This window comes from Somniosus microcephalus, chromosome 1 (assembly GCF_052327205.1).
Source record: "Somniosus microcephalus isolate GS21.2 chromosome 1, FLI_Smic_1.0, whole genome shotgun sequence".
Taxonomy (NCBI): domain Eukaryota; kingdom Metazoa; phylum Chordata; class Chondrichthyes; order Squaliformes; family Somniosidae; genus Somniosus; species Somniosus microcephalus.
In genome coordinates this window covers 248267858-248284652 of record NC_140987.1, presented here as the reverse complement: position 1 = coordinate 248284652, position 16795 = coordinate 248267858, and the positions used below count along the sequence as shown (strand labels likewise).

The 16795-nt window shown below is 41.7% G+C and overlaps 1 protein-coding gene across 1 annotated transcript in view; it reads right to left on the bottom strand.

The window, feature by feature from the left end:
• Nucleotides 1–296: 296 nt before the first annotated feature.
• Nucleotides 297–16795, bottom strand: part of c9orf72 (C9orf72-SMCR8 complex subunit) — a 33296-nt gene continuing 16797 nt past the window's right edge. The window contains exons 4-8 of the mRNA XM_085991668.1: nt 13238–13354; nt 11287–11522; nt 9555–9612; nt 9184–9293; nt 297–728 (exon numbers count right to left, since the gene is read on the bottom strand). Of these exons, the coding sequence (XP_085847794.1) occupies nt 542–728; nt 9184–9293; nt 9555–9612; nt 11287–11522; nt 13238–13354 (708 nt within the window). The 3' untranslated portion in view covers nt 297–541. The remainder of the gene's footprint in view (nt 729–9183; nt 9294–9554; nt 9613–11286; nt 11523–13237; nt 13355–16795) is intronic.

The window sequence follows — 16795 nt, the reverse complement described above, 5'->3', positions numbered from 1 at the left end:
CAAGAGTTATATTGCTATATTTTGCATTGACATGTATCCAAACTATTTCACATAGATGTGTAAGTGACACCATAACTGCACCTTTGTGTGTTGTGATTGCAGCATGATTCATTAATCTGATGCATTATAATGGAATTATTGTAGTTAAATCCTTAACTTGCAATAAAAACCCTCAAAGAAATGTGTGGGTAGCTCCCTTGAGCCAGATGCATTTAGAAGTGTTATTAAAAGCAAAACCTAAAAGAATATTTGGTGAGAAAATAATCGGTTTGTGTAAACAAGTACAACGCCAACAGTAAAGGACGACTGGGTTCAATGCCAGTAGGTTTTATTTGTATTGTAAACAATGAACCAACAAATCCATTTACTGACTTACTTTTTCATAGTTGTGTGAAATACAGTAGACGTTTTGCACCCTATTTGCTGGTAGGACACTTTGATTTCAACACATGCACCACTACAGTTACATGTTAATTAGCTATTTGCAATAAGCAAGCACATAATTATTCACATTAATGTAAAATACAATTCACATTTGTCTCTAAAGTGACATTAGTACATCACGTTCTTGTACGCTTGTGTGGAAAGATTTCCCAAAAATAAATGAGTGTAGGCCTGGTTTTAATTTCTCAGCCATAGCCATGATAATGCTCAAGTCACCTTCCACTGTAAGGTCAAGGTCAGTCTTCAGATTGCGTAAGGATTTGAAAGGCTTCTTTCCCTTCTGGCTAAAGAAATAAACACAAAACACAACACAGTTAGCATTATAATGAACAGAATCAGAATTTTATAGCATAGGTGGTGGCCATTCAGTTCATCATGCCTGTACCAGCTCTTAGAGCTATCCATTCAGTCCCATTTCCCTGCCCTTTCCCCACACCTTTAAATGTATATTTTGCAAATATTTTTCTAGTTCCTATTTATAAGTTATTATGCCTCCACTAATGTTTGTGGTAACAATCCACTTTAAAGAAAAACCTCTTTTTTGGTGACTGTAAATTTATAACCTCTAGTCACTGTAGTGTATGTGCCTTTAAGAGCCCCAGGTGTGCTGTAATGCCGGTAATGGCCACTCGGGCTATATAAGCCTGTATATTGTGTATATCCGTTAGAACCCCCCCCAGACTTTGCTTAGTAAACACCTATGAACCAACTCCTGTCTTCAGTGTCTTTATCAACACACGGACACTACAGTGGCGACGAAGTGGAAACGGACTTACCTGCAATTCGGCAGCACCTCCAGGACATCGATTCCTCGGGCGTCCAGAAGACTCAAGAAAGTGAGAGAAGCTGTGGTTTCACCAGCTGGCCAAGCTGGTGGCAGGTACTGCGCTAAACCTTCCTGGGCGTCAGGCTGGGGCTCCAGCAGCTGGCTCTACAGCTGAGACAGGCAGCGAAATCGGAGGCAAGCAATAACGGACTGGGAGGGAGCACTCGGGAGACGGCCGGCGCGGCAAGCAGGTCAGCGTTCAGACCTGCAGAGAAAGTCCGGCGGGAACGAGTCTCCAACTGTAAACAAATAAAAAAACAAAGAACGGAAACCGCGGGAAACAGCATTGTCATCGGCAGCAGCGGCGGGAAAGCGCGGGAAGCGCCATATCTTTTCTGAAATGCCTAAGTCTGGCAATATTGATGCTTTTGATAGCAAAATAGAGGATTGGACCACATACGTGGAAAGAGTAGAGGTATATTGCACTGCAAATGGAATAGAAGATGAAAAAAAAGCTTCAGTACTGCTGAACCTAATGGGCGCAAAGGCATACGGGCTGTTACAAAATTTAATCACTCCAGCCAAACCAAAGGACAAGAATTTTAAAGAAATTGTGATACCCTGCAGGAGCACTTAAACCCAACACCGCTGCTGATAGCGGAACGATTCAAATTCTTCAAGAGAAATCAACACAAGAATGAAAGTAACGCTGATTACCTAACCGAATTAAGAAAGCTATCAAAGTACTGCCAATTCGGGGCAGGACTAGCAGATTATCTTCGAGACAAATTCGTTTGCGGTCTCTTAAGTGAAGGAACACAAAAAAGGCTGCTTTCTGAAAAAGATTTAACATTGGACAAAGCTTTCAGTATGGCTGTATCATACGAAGCAGCAGCAAGAGGAGCTGCAGAGATACAACAAAACACACAGAACTTCGGCACCCATGAAATGACACAGGGTTTCGAAAGATGTTATCGCTGCGGCAGATCCACCCATAACCAGAAGGACTGCTGGTTCAAGGACAAAGCATGCAGGCAATGCGGAAAGATTGGACACATTGCACGGGTATGCCGATCTGGACAAAATAAATCCACAGACAGAAAAAAAAAAAATCAATAAAGGAAAGTACAGGAAGGTACAAATGATGACGGACAGTAGCTCCGAAGACCAGAAGAGCGATAGCGACTCCGAAAACAAGAGACTAAGCTGTCTCAAATTACATAATGTACTTGCCAAAGATGATTACCAAACCATTTGGGTTACCCTCACGACAGCAGGGTCCCCTGTTAAAATGGAGCTAGATACAGGATCAGCTCTAACCGTAATAAATCGACGGGATTACGAGAGGCTATTTTCGCATATACCTCTAAAAGACACATCCATTATCTTAAAAACATATACAGGGCAGAAAGTATACCCCAAAGGAAAAATAAGGGTGCCTGTTGTATACAACGGCAAAGAAATACAAAAGTTGTATTTATACATTCTACAAGATGATGGTCCGCCGTTGTTGGGACGTGAATGGATCAGAAAGATACGTTTAGACTGGCACTCCATTCAGGCACTGACGGTGACCAGTAAGAAAATAAACAATGATGACATCATACCTGAACGATTAAAAGACATCTTGGCCAACGCCAAAGAAGTGTTTCAAGAGAAACTAGGAACCTTGAAAGGCATCACCGCCTCAATAAAAGTGGAAGATGCAGCAATTCCCAAATTTTTTTTAAGGCAAGACCGGTGCCATACGCAATTCGTCCAGCAGTCGAGGCAGAGCTGGAGAATTTGGAAAAGGCAGGCGTATTATCCAAAATAGATTGGAGTGGGCAACACCCATCGTTCCAGTCATGAAAAAAGCATTAAATAATGATAAATCTGAAGAACAGAGAAAAATTCGCATCTGTGGAGACTTCAAGGTGACTGTAAACCCGGTCCTTCACACAGTACAGTATCCTCTTCTGAGGATAGAAGATATTTTCGCCTCACTATCCGGAGGGAAACGTTTCACCAAAATTGAATTGGCACAGGCATATCTACAGATGGAGGTTGAGGAGGCCTCTAAAAAGTATCTCACGATAAACACACACAAAGGCCTGTACTAGTACAATCGACTGGTTTTTGGAGTAGCATCAGCTCCAGCTATCTGGCAAAGAGCTATGGAGCAAGTCCTGCAAGGGATTCTGGGGACTCAATGCTACCTGGACGACATCCTTATAACAGGAGAAAACGACAACGAGCACCTTGCCAATTTGGAGCAGGTGCTCACTAGGCTGCAAGAACGGGGCCTACGAGCAAATCGCCCCAAGTGCGAATTTTTCCAAAATCAGATATCATATTGTGGCCACATAATTAATAATGAAGGGTTGCATAAGTCACCTGAAAAAATTGAAGCGATCATAAAAGCCCCAGCACCTGAAAATGTTTCACAATTAAGGTCGTTTCTGGGATTAATAAATTACTATCATAAATTTTTACCGAACTTATCAACTCTTCTACACCCTCTTAATGAACTTCTACAAACAGGAGTGATTTGGAAATGGAACGAAGACTGTAAACGTGCCTTCCATAAATGCAAAGACTTAATCACATCCGAAGAAGTTTTGGCTTATTACAACCCATCACTGCCAATCAGACTGGCGTGCGATGCATCCCCTTACGGCATAGGAGCAGTATTATCCCATAAATTCCCTGATGGCTCAGAACGGCCGATAGCTTTTGTGTCACGCTCATTAAACTCAGCTGAGCGTAACTATGCCCAAATCGACAGGGAAGCACTCAGCCTGGTATGGGGAGTGAAGAAATTCAACCATTACCTACACGGACAAAAATTTACCTTGTTGACTGACCATCAACCCCTCGTCTCCATATTGAACCCTAAAAGGGTGTTCCCATTATGACAGCGCAAAGGCGACAGAGGTGGTCCCTTTTTCTAGGGGCACACCAATACAACATAGAATACAAAGGATCAAAACAGCATGGGAATGCTGACGGTTTATCGCGCCTACCGTTGCCAACGGTAGAAGAGGCACCTACAGTAGACCCAGTAGAGATGTTCCACTCTACCATAGTGGAATGTCTACCAGTAACAAATTCTGCCATTGAAAGGGAGACGAGAAATGACCTGACTCTCTCACGGGTCTACGATTTAACAGTGAAGGGATGGCCAGCACATGGCGAACCACTGTTGCCAGCATTCTCGCAAAGAAGAGAACAGCTGTCAGTGTGCTGAGGAACCTTGATGTGTGGATCCAGAGTGGTGATTCCACCCAAACTCCAGGATAAAGTGCTAAAGGAGCTTCACGAGGGGCATCTGGGTGGAGTGAAAATGAAGAACCTAGCTAGGGCGTTTGTATGGTGGCCAGGTATCGATGGAGACATCGAAGAAATGACCAAGAGCTGCCTAGGATGCCAGAAGGTCCAAAACGCTCCACCACAAGCCCCTCTACATCCATGGGAGTGGCCCTCATCTCCCTGGCAAAGGGTGCACATCGACTTTGCTGGTCCATTTATGGACTCAATGTTCTTAATCGCGGTTGATGCACACTCCAAGTGGCCGGAGGTAATAAAGATGTCCTCCACCACCACGGAAAAAACCATCACAGTATTAAGGACCATATTTGCCAGGAATGGGCTGCCGGAACAGATATGTTCTGATAATGGACTGCAATTTGTGTCCGAAGAATTCAGAAAGTTCTTAAAAAACAATGGGGTTAAGCACTACACATCCGCCCCATACCATCCCGCCACCAATGGATTGGCTGAAAGGTTTGTCCAGACCTTCAAGAAGGCCATAAAGGCCATGGGTAATGAAGACATAAAACTTCAGCACAAGGTGGATAACTTCTTATTCGCATACAGGAATGCAACACATATGGTTACCAACCAAACTCTCGCCATGATGTTCTTCAATAGAAACCTAAGATGCCGGCTGGATTTGGTCAAGCCCAACATCAGAAGGGACGTGGAGAACCGGCAGTTTCAAGGCATGAATGAGAGGCCAACTAGAACCTTCCAGATAGGTCAACAAGTTTTGGCCCGGGACTACCGTACCGAGAAATGGCAGCCTGGAACTATCTGCACACGACTAGGACCACTGATGTATACCGTGGACATCGGAGAAAGCATAATAAGGCGCCATGCTGACCAAATCATAAAGTCATCCGAAAAGGGACAACCTACACCACAACTCTATACGTCTAACGATGAAGTAGAGATACCCATATCTACCTCCGATCCGGTGATACTGGAACCCGATGAACCCGACACTGGCATTCAAGCCGAATCAGCCTTGCCAAAAGAACCTACTACACCACCAGAAACTACTACACCCCCGAGGCGTTATCCGGACCGAGTCAGGAAGCCTCCTGAGAGACTGACTTATAATTAATTAACTACAGCAATGTGTATATTATTTTTCTTATAACATGTAATTAATAATTACTTAAAATATGATGTACTGGTCAACTAAAAGGGGAGGAATTGTAGTGTATGTGCCTTTAAGAGCCCCAGGTGTGCTGTAATGCCGGTAATGGCCACTCGGGCTATATAAGCCTGTATATTGTGTATATCCGTTAGAACCCCCCCCAGACTTTGCTTAGTAAACACCTATGAACCAACTCCTGTCTTCAGTGTCTTTATCAACACACGGACACGACAGTCACCAGCCAGTGAAAACAGTTTTTCCATATTTACCTCATCAAAACCCCTCAATTTTGAGCACCTCCAACAGATCTCTTGATCCCTGCTCTAGTGAAATAAATTCTAGCTGTGTTCTAACCAATGAATTGCAGAGGTTTAGCAGTATCTCTTTTCTTTTGCACTGTGTGCCCCCCCTATTTATAAAACCTATATTACCGTAGTGGCTTTATCAACTTATCCTCCAGCTTTTAAAGATTTGGATGTCTGAATTCGTAAGTATCTCTGCTCTTTTCCTCCTTTTAAAGTTTTACGATTTGGCATATATTTCCTCTCTTTATTCCCCCTCATAAAATATATAACATCTTTGGAGGGTGAGATGAGAGCTGTATGTACATGGTCTCATCGTTTGTTTATTCTGCTTCTACAGCAACTTAAGATATATCTCACCTAGGATTAAACTAGCTGGGGAGCCCCGCGTTGCGAGGGCAATTTTGGGGCGCGAGGGCAATTTTGGGGCGTTTGGTCTCCCTGCCCCTGTGTGTCCCCCCTCTCCCTGTCATGTCCTCTCCCTGTCCTATCCCTCCCTCCCCTCGCTCCCTCCCCTCCCCTCCCCTCTCTCCCTCCCCTCCCCTCTCTCCCTCCCTCCCCTCTCTCCCTCCCTCCCCTCTCTCCCTCCCTCCCCTCCCCTCTCTCCCTCCCCTCCCCTCTCCCTCCCTCCCCTCTCTCCCTCCCTCCCCTCCCCTCTCTCCCTCCCCTCCCCTCTCTCCCCTCCCCTCTCTCCCTCCCTCCCCTCTCTCCCTCCCCGTCTCCCTCCCCTCCCCTCCCCGTCTCCCTCCCTCCCCTCCCCGTCTCCCTCCCTCCCCTCCCTGTCTCCCTCTCCCCCACCCCCCTCTGTCCCTCTCTCCGGCCCCTCCCCCTGCCTAGCGCCTGAGGTCCGGTGCCGTTGCTGAGGTCCCCCGCGTATCACGCGGCTGATGGACGGCCGCTGCGGGCGGGCGGGCAGCGCATGCGCGGTGAGTGCGGGCGGCGCATGCGCGGTGAGTGCGGGCGGCGCATGCGCAGCGAGTGCGAGCGGCCCGCGGGAGCCGGCAAGGCCGTTAGCGAGCGGGAAACTTCGGGCGGCGCGCCCGCGCTCCGTCCGCGACACCTGAGAGGGGGAAGTAGAGAGAGACAGAGAGGGAAGAGAAGGAGAGAGAGGGAAGAGGAGAGAGGGAAGAGAAGGAGAGAGAGGGAAGAGGAGAAGGAGAGAGAGAGAGAGGGAAGAGAGAGAGAGAGAGAGAAATTTTTTCAGCTTCAGGCCCCGAGTCCCCCCTGCGCGAGGGTGAGGAGGAGGGGGGGGGGGGGTTGCTAAACACAATATAAAACTCAAATAAATTGTTAATTAATTGCCTAACACATAATTGAAATATTTACCTTAGTTCCCTAACACACAGAAAGTGTGGGGGGAAAAATCGTGGAAAATCAAGATGGCGGCCACTCACCTCGGTTCAGAAGGATAAGGCCCGCCCACACACGCACCGATTGGTCGACCGGTCAGGTCACCGAAGCGTAGGATTGGTCAATCGTCGAGTCACTCGACACTCAACTGTAGGAAGACCTCGACGTCACACGGTCGCTAATGAGATGCTAATGAGCGGAACGCTGAACGTTTTGGGGATACCGCGGGTGGGATTTTTGTCCGGCCGAAACGTAAATACGCCTATGACCGGTCCGGAATCGCAAGCTTTCTTTTGAGGCGACGCGCGCGTCGGTACGCTCTGTAACTTCCAAACGTATAGAGACCAGGCGGACAGACAGACAGAAGAGCCGCTTTATATATATAGATGTGTTACTTACCTTCATCAAGGGCGGTCTTAAGGATGTAATACCCAAATACTCCCACCCACTTTAAAAACAAACGACTGCCTGCACACTTAAGGTACCAAAAAGAATACCCAATGGTATGATTTTAAATTCTTGACTTAAAAGGGGAAAACCAACTTCAATTGCACATGATAACTTTCTTGATAATACTCAACAATATTTTAATCAGTATGCAGTTACTACATCCAAAGAAAAGGAAGGATTATATTATGGTAATAACTTGATGTACTAATATCTCCATTTGATAAGAGAATGGAAATAGGTTTGAATATCTAATTCCTCAAATATAGAAAATTCTAGTAAAACACCACTAAGCTAAGGATGATTCAAGGTAGTGATTTAGAAGGATAAACCCAGGTACATCAATACTTATCTGTAAACATGTACTTTTACTGATTGAAGATTTGATTTTTGGCAATGGTTGCTGAATGGGGACACCTGCTGGAGATAACTGCTGCACAATACAATTGCAGCAAAATTTAAGCAATGACAGACATGAACAATACTTTAACTGTGGACAGTTACAATCGGCTAGAGTTTAAAATATAATCAATTAGTAGTCAGTGATAAAACCACCAGTCATCATTATTACTTATGGAGCCAAAAAAATTCAACTGAAGCATTTTAAATTTAGAACATAGGAAATTGCAAGCCCATAAAAGATTGCAGTCCATCTAGCTGATCCCAAAAACGAATAACCCTGAATGACCAATTCACTCAAATATACCATTTTTCATTAACATTTTCCACAATATCGGCTTCCTTGATTAAAGAATGCCAATGCAGAATATTTACCAGTAGGGAAGATATTTAAGTATTATTTATGCAGTTGACAATTTTGAATGCATGATTAAGTACTGAAAGCTTTCATGAAGGATCCTTATATTTCTGTAGGTGTTATAACAGCATTTAACTCATTCACAAGTTTTTCCACAGAACACATATTGCTGGTAACTCCAAAGTACTTGCTTCAATTGATGCAATAGATCTTGTGTATACTCTTATTTCTCAGAACTGGACTTTTGATCAAATAGTCTTTGAATTTACTTATTAAAAAAAAAGGTGTTAATTCCAGTTCAGTTATAGGAAACTGTCTCAGGATTGCAGTATTTTAGTGAAGTATACAATTGCTTTCAGATCAGAGTGAAAATGCAGAGAAGTGGAGAACAAGTTCAGCTATAGTTCATGAAACAGTCTTAAACTTATTGAGAATGCATGTAATCAATTTCAGATTTTGAACTTACTGCTTTCTCCATATTATCATTAGTAATGCTCAATGGGCTGGCAAATGATATAAAGCAATAATGTGGCAAACAAGATTAGAAGAGGGGGACTGGATTTGCATTTAAAATATCTCAGCATCAGAGGAGTTACAAAGAAAAAAATGTTTAGATATGTTGATGTATTTCTATAATCCTGTGGGTACTGCAATTTTAAAATAACATTGAAAACAGAAAATAAATCTTGCATACGTTTCATCCTCTATGTATTTTATCACTGTTTGGGCTTTTCTGTGAAGGACGAGGAGAAACTGTGCTAGGAAAATGCTCCTGAGGGACAAACCAGACTTGAGCTGAAAAATCTGAAAGAGAAAAGTTTTTCATTCATAATTTTACTGAACTGGTTTTAAAATTTACATCAAAGCAACAGACATACATGAAAGACTTTGAAAATGCTATTTTGACAAATGCCACAAACCACACAATTCTAGACAAAATACTGTACCAATGTTTCCATTACCAAACACGAGAACAAATCATCCACAAAAATATCAAGAAACAACTATGCCAAGCTATCAGTGAACATTGCTCACAACTGGTATCTTATTTCTAATATCCCATACCTGATCTAAAAATGACTTCACCAATGTGTCGCGATGCATCACATCCTGGAAGATATTCCTGTGAGTTTAGAGAAATGCAATTTAAAAAAATATAAATAAGTTAGAGAAACAAAGTTATAGTAGATAGAAATAATTTAGTTTAAAAAAGCAACTCAGTGGTACAATGGATTACATTATTGACCTTTCACTTCCGAGACCAGAGTTTGAATCTAACCTGAACTGATGGAACTAAATTCATTGAAGTTTCAGTATTCCACAACTATACCACTTAAGAAAAGCAGTCTGAGAAGCCCCAAACTTAAATCACTTAAATTTGATTTAGTAATGTAAAGTTTCTTGAATTTGTTGACAGATATAGTCAACCAACCAGAAGAGCATGAGGTAGTGAATAGACCATCATAATAGAGCCCATCATCCTAGCCAGATCCATATGGATGGCTGACTGCTCTATAGTATATTGCAATACTCTATATTTATACCACTCCTGTGTAAATACTGTGCAGTGAGAACTGTAGAAATGTGTGACGTTAAGTAGAATGGGTCATAGATTCGCTGGCCAGGAACACGAGGATAGTATGACATATCTTCTTGCACCTCATTACTTGGAGGGGGAAAAATTAATAATTTTCCAAGTTAGAATTATTTGAAGAAGTATTTAGTAATACATATTAAAAGGATTGTGTGGAGAAGCAACAAGCCTTGATCCAGGGTAATACAGCAGAGTTCTAAGGTGGAGATTTAAGCCCACAATTCTCCACACATGTTCCTGTATTGACCTTTACTATAAGTGGGAGACAGTAAGCAGAGGCTGGACTGCTTTTAAGAATCTTAAGTAGCCAGCTATACAGCAGTATTGACACAGAGCTGTGAGCAGGTTGTCAAAGAATTCCTCTTAGCCAAGGAATGATATATTTGAAATATTTTATTTTAGCTTTATACCAAAAAAGGAGCATTAATGACAGGATTCCATCTTTAAAGATCTTCTACGAACTTAGCTTTGACCATCATCATTTTTTTTAAAAGCCGCAGCATAAAAACCGCTCCTAACTAGGAAAATCTGCACTATAGATTTCATTCACATTTTACAATATAGGAATTAGAAAAAATCAGGGTTTGTCATCAGAGGTTGTGGGTTATCAATATAGTCAGGTTGATGTGAAGGGAGTTCTGCAATGTGTCTGAACTGTCTGGACAGAACAACCTTGGTCTTAGTTCCAGGGGTTGGCTCGAGTCATGAGAATACAACCCAATGACTGGGACTCAGACCAAAGTTGTAAATGTGATCATGCAACATTTGGAAATTGGCTTAGTAAGGCACTGAAGGAGCATTCTTCACCCAGATTTGACTAAAAGTGCAAAATGAACAGAAAAGAAATAGCTGGCTACAGTTTTTGACTTCTGAACTGTACAGTATCAACAAAACCACACATGCAACTCTCAGTACTTGTATATAAACTACAATGTACTGATATTTCTAAGTTATGACCATTTCAAAAATTTTGCACACTTTCTGTCCCAAGGTGTCCATACTGGTAGAAAATACAATTTCTATTTGTAATATATAACATAAAAGCAAACACCTAGCTTTGCAAAGTGTACTTATCAAAGAATGGATTCCAATCCAATGTCTCAGCCCCATAGGCAGTATGTCTACAAGCTTATATACTCCACACAAGTGAACATAGTGATAATAACCTTCTGTAAAAAGAATGAATTTTTTTCAAATACATACAGATTAGGGGTAAAACTTTCATCCGTATGAATTACAGTATCAGGAATCATATCTTCTTCTGATGCAGTCTTCTGAAGTGCGAAAAGTTCCACGCTCATGTAACTCTGCTGGTTATAGATGTGTTCATGGCACGGGGCCATCTGCTTCACTGTATTAACATCAACATCAATGTGTGTGGTTGGGTATGGAGCATACATAATCTGACGGAAAGGCAGCACAAAGCTACCAGTAGCATCCTGAGAAAGTGAAAGTTCACATTTGTTGTAATCAGAAGCATCAATTTTAAGTAATTACTTTCAGCAACGATTGAAGGTACATTTTGGATTTACTGACCACTTCACAACTCCATATCTTCTTTTTGTCAATACTGCAAACCAAGCTATTAGATTGGAAAATATCTTGAAAATTGCAAAAGGTTCAGTTTGTATTTTTATGCAATGTTCTTATTTGAAGATATGAACAAACCACCCTATCTGGTTTGAACCAGCAGACAGGGTTAAGAGAAGTGAGTCTGTAAGTATCTATGTTTTCAAACTGGGGCCCTGACTCAAGGGTGTCAAAATCATCAGGTTCTGTTTGTCAGATTTCTGTTGTTTTTCCTCTATTTACTCACTTTCAATCTAATTGTATTGCTGTTAAACGATTTTTGCAATTATAGTGCGGTTAACCCTTTAAGTAGCTAGCACTATCTTTCACAAGTTAAGACACGGGGTGCCCAGACAAATGTTCATATTTGCAAGAGGCTCTCCCACAAAACCATTGGTATACAGATTATATATTGTTCCATCTGCTGAATAGTGCACAATTACTTATTTACAGGATATATTCTGGGTAATTTCCATTATTGGCCATTAATAAATCTATTTAAATGTTTAGTGATGTCTGACCCTCACTTTTAGTCTGTCAGTCACAGTAAATTACAGTAAGATCAAAGGAACTGCAACAAGATAACTGATATCTCTCAGTTTTATTCAAAGAACCATTCAAGATAAACAATTTTGCAATGCACTATAAAACAGGCCATAATTTTTGACAACTGTTATTGTGATCACTATACAAATAGTTCAGCTGTTCATTCGGAGGGAACTGTGTACATTCACACAAGATTGAAACGAATCAATTCTTCCAAGATTAAAACCGAGTGTACCTATCTGGAGTTGAAAATGAGGATGCACAAGAGCTAGTTATCAACAATGACTACTGCTTGGAAGTTTTTAATCATAAGTATACAAAAATACATCATCCAACATGCTGTCTTTTGAAACTTAGACAATTTATGAAGCAGTCTCTTTTCTAGGAGACTCAACTCCTGCTCCTCTGACCCCCATTCCAAATTAGCTCCTTACCACTCAACTACTCTAGGAGGAGATTCCTTCTCCTTTGGACTTAGAAATGATCAAGTACTGTATTTAATCAGTGGAAAGAGGATGGGGGGGGAGAGAAAATGTGTCTGTAAACAATTTATCCCAAATTGTAGGAAGTTTAATTAAGGTAAGAACACACAGAATAACATATCCATTTCCTGTCCCCACTGGAAAATAAGCATTCCCTTATAACCCCTTACCAGTATAATGCTACGGATACAAAGTACAAGACTATATGCTACATAGATTTTATGTGGAAAAAAAGCAAGTTATTTTCATTATAGTTTCAAGGCCTTGCAAATCTAAGATAGTGCGTTGACACAAAGTTCATGCAGTAACAACAGTTCATTGAGCAGTACAGCACAAGTTCTCCCAACAATCTCAGGTGAGCTCTTAAAGAAGGGAAAAAAACTGAGGACAAGTCAACACAAAATTGTGCGGAACAGGTCTGCCTGCCCTATGGGCCAGAGGATGGTCCTTAGCAATAAAAGGAGATAAAAGAACATAATGGGGGAAAAGAAAGTAACTTAAAAAATGCAGGGAAGAGAAGAAATACATTTTGGTATTTTATATGTATGTAATCTTACCTTTAAAAGACCCTGAACAAAGAGACCTGAATCATATTTGAAAGAATCACTGGCATTAGCAAGTCGTGAGCATTTTCGTTCAGTTGGAGTCAAGAAAAGGCACAGAGTGCGAACCATCTGTCAATGTACAGAAATATTTAAGAGCATATAGTAAATAAGTTATGCACAAGGCAACCTGTCAAAACATAAAGGTCCAGAAATATACTGATGGGCCGGATTTTGCTGTAGAAATAAGCGAGGCTAACCATGCTCACTGTTATTAACGTGTAAATCGGACAGCAACTTCCAGTGACTGCACATGTGCGGTTAAGCGCGGAAATCAGGAAGTTGCTGTCCAAGTTGCCCTGTTCCTCCAGAAACTTCACTGTAACAATATCTTGCCGAGAAACTTGGCATTGAAATACATGGAAGGGTGTGAAGTTGCTGTACTTACATGATACCCACTAAACTCGCCAGAAAAAGGTTAGGGCTTATCCATTCCAGTGTAAATAAATTTTTAATGGCATGATAAGTCTTAATTACTGCCAAACAACCTCTCTGGCACTGAAAATTAACTTTTACATGTATGGAGTCTCATTCATTCAGATTTTAATTATTGTTGGAGATTTTTTTTAAATGTAATTAAAAAAAAAAACTTTTTCCTGTCTCTTATCTCTTGCTCTAGCAATCCCATTTTTCTTTCCCTCTCTTTATTTTGATTTCTGTACCTGATTTGACATTGAATTAAATATTCTAACTTACACTTCCTGGTTCAGACTCTACATAGCTCAGTAAGGATTCTTCAATCTGATTGGTTAAGTAGATACACAGTTGCTTGCCCTGTTCACACAGGTCCCAGATCCCCTGCAGAGGGCGCTGCGCCAAAATGGCTTTCTAATCACAGCAAGTTCCAGTGTAAAATCCCATAGAAAGTCTGTGGGCAAGTATAAGTGTAATGAACGGCTGGAACCGTTCGTTCACTGCTGAGAGCAAAATCCGGCCAATACCGTACTAGAATTATACATTGTGAAATAATCGTTTCCTTTGTTATTACATATATTGTTCGCAGTCTTCCTACTATACAAAACTAGTCATTGTGCTTTCTAGCTCTGTGAAATTTCTACTTCTGTAGTATTAAACGTTGGCTAACATAAAACCAATAGATGGGATTAAAAGAAAGCTCTCCCCATTTTCTTGTTCTTATAGGGTGTAAAACACTTGAAATAAGAATTCAATGTAACATATCATTTATACAAAAAAGTTTACACTAGAACATTATAAAATGAAATCAGTGATATACTGTACACGCATTTACTGCAGTAAACTATTGGCCCAGAAATTCGGGTCGGGGGCTTCCCGCGGGTGTAAGCCCCCGACCTGCACTTACCTTGCGCGCCGGCCGTTGAGCTGTAGGGCCCTGTGGAATTCTGATCCGGGGCCTGGTCCAGCTGCCGGCGTGCAGTGCTTGCGTGTCCCAGGGGCGCAGTTAGTTCGATGCGTCCCCTGGGATCACGTGGGCCATGGGCAGCCAATCGGAGCAGGGAATGCTCCATTCATAAGTATTGACAGGAAGACCTGTCAAGACTTATAAATACTACGGCCCCAAAATAGCAGTAAACCTTCAAATAAATTTTAAAAAAACATCACACTTTTTAAATAAACTATAAATGACATTAAATAACTATTTTAAACAATAATTTAAATTTGTGAAAAAAATAATTTTATATTCTAACGGGGCTAAAAATAAACTTACCTTGCTTTAAAGTATTTAAAAATAATAAACCTGTGGAAAAAATGTTTTAATTTTAATTAATTGACCACTTACCTTGTAAAAAGCAGGCCTTACGCCTGGTTTTTACATTTCTAAATTCTAAAGACTTACCCTCCCGGAGAAACCTGTAAAAAAAAAGTAAGTTCAAAGCGCACGCGCAGACTCCCCCGCGCACGCGTTTGAACTCTGAACCCCTGCTTTCAGAGGAACGGAAGTGCCGGTTTCCCGCGCATGCGCAGTGCATGCAGGAAACCGGCACTTCCATCGGGCCTATGGGTGAGTACCCAGTGCATACTCACCCGTGGAGACCCGAATTTCTGGGCCATTATTCAGAGGGTTACAGATGTAACAGTATTCTGCTATAATGCATGAAGCCAAAGAGATTAGTGCACACTTCAGATCACGACACATCAAGGGGCAAGCTGAAATGCAGTCAACGTTTATAGTCTACTCCTCTTAATTAAAAGTTGCTTAATTCAAATGATCTGTTGAATCATGCAAAAACACCTCCACTGTTAAAATTGCTCAATTCAAACTACTGAATAATTTGATTTTTTCCAGCAAAAAGCAACTTTGAATAAAAAAGGAGTAGGCTGAGTATTTCAACACACTCTAGGACTTTATTTATTATAAAAACTGCAAATATTTATACCCTGCAAGCTACGTTACAACCCCTGCTTTGTGATGTTAGCGATCAAGTCTCTATTCTGTTGCCCACTGACGTCACTCCCTTGAGTGCGCTAGTCATAAACATTAATAACAAACCAACGGTGCAATCCATTTTCTCACATGATGCATCCTTAACCAATCTAGTCAGTGTTTGTCAAATAATAAATATTGCACCATTAGACACACTAGCAGCAGTGCGAACACTCAATTCAACTTATATATTATAATGGGTTTGCACTGTTAATTCATGGAGACAGAAGGTAACAGAATATTTTTTCTGTCTTGCCCTTATTTTCCTGTGAATCATACACACAATAATGCAAAAATCACTAAATTGTTAATGAATTATGAATGCTGGCAACCGCAGCAGAAATACTATGCAATACAATATACTGTATGGAGTAGATAATCATCTACTGTGTTGAGAAACTAATCATTCTATTGCCCTCCATTTGCCATGGGGTCAATGAGGTCAGAACATTTCTATCCAAAGTAGTGTTAATCTAAAGAAAGACGAGAACAATGGGCTTTATCTAATATTAGTATACCCGATCCTTTTTGATAAGTCTAATAACTCCGGAAATATACTATTGATCCAGAATAGCAACACTCCTTGGGCTAGATTTTCAGTTGCTTGCGCCAGCAGTTAGTGCCTTAAGAGAGGTGATTTTCGGGCGCTATGCGTGTAGCGCCCGGGCGCAGCTTGCGCCCCGCCCCAAATTAAGTTGCCCGTTAGCGCCGGCGCAAAGTTTAGCGGCCGCCCGGATGCGTGCGCAGAAAATGACGTCACATCCTCGTGCAACGCCCTTTGGCCGCCCCGAATCCAAACTTCAGTCGGACCGCCCCATTGTGCGGCTGGCGTCCAGAGCGTTTGTAAAATGGAACGCAACACACCCTGGGGTGTGCAAATTAAAGGGCACTCCTCCTGCACTACAAATGGCAGTCTGCATGTGTTGTGTGGAAGGATCCAGTGTTGTTGTTGTTGTTGTTGTTCCTCCTCCTCCTCAAAAATCACATGCACCCTTCCCCTTTAAGAGCTCACTGGCACCAGAGTGTCTGCCGTGCGCTGCGCCCGAGCTCGGGTGTTGCGCTCTGCACCGCCGGCTTAGCGCCTAAAGATAGTAGTGGAACGCCTCTTT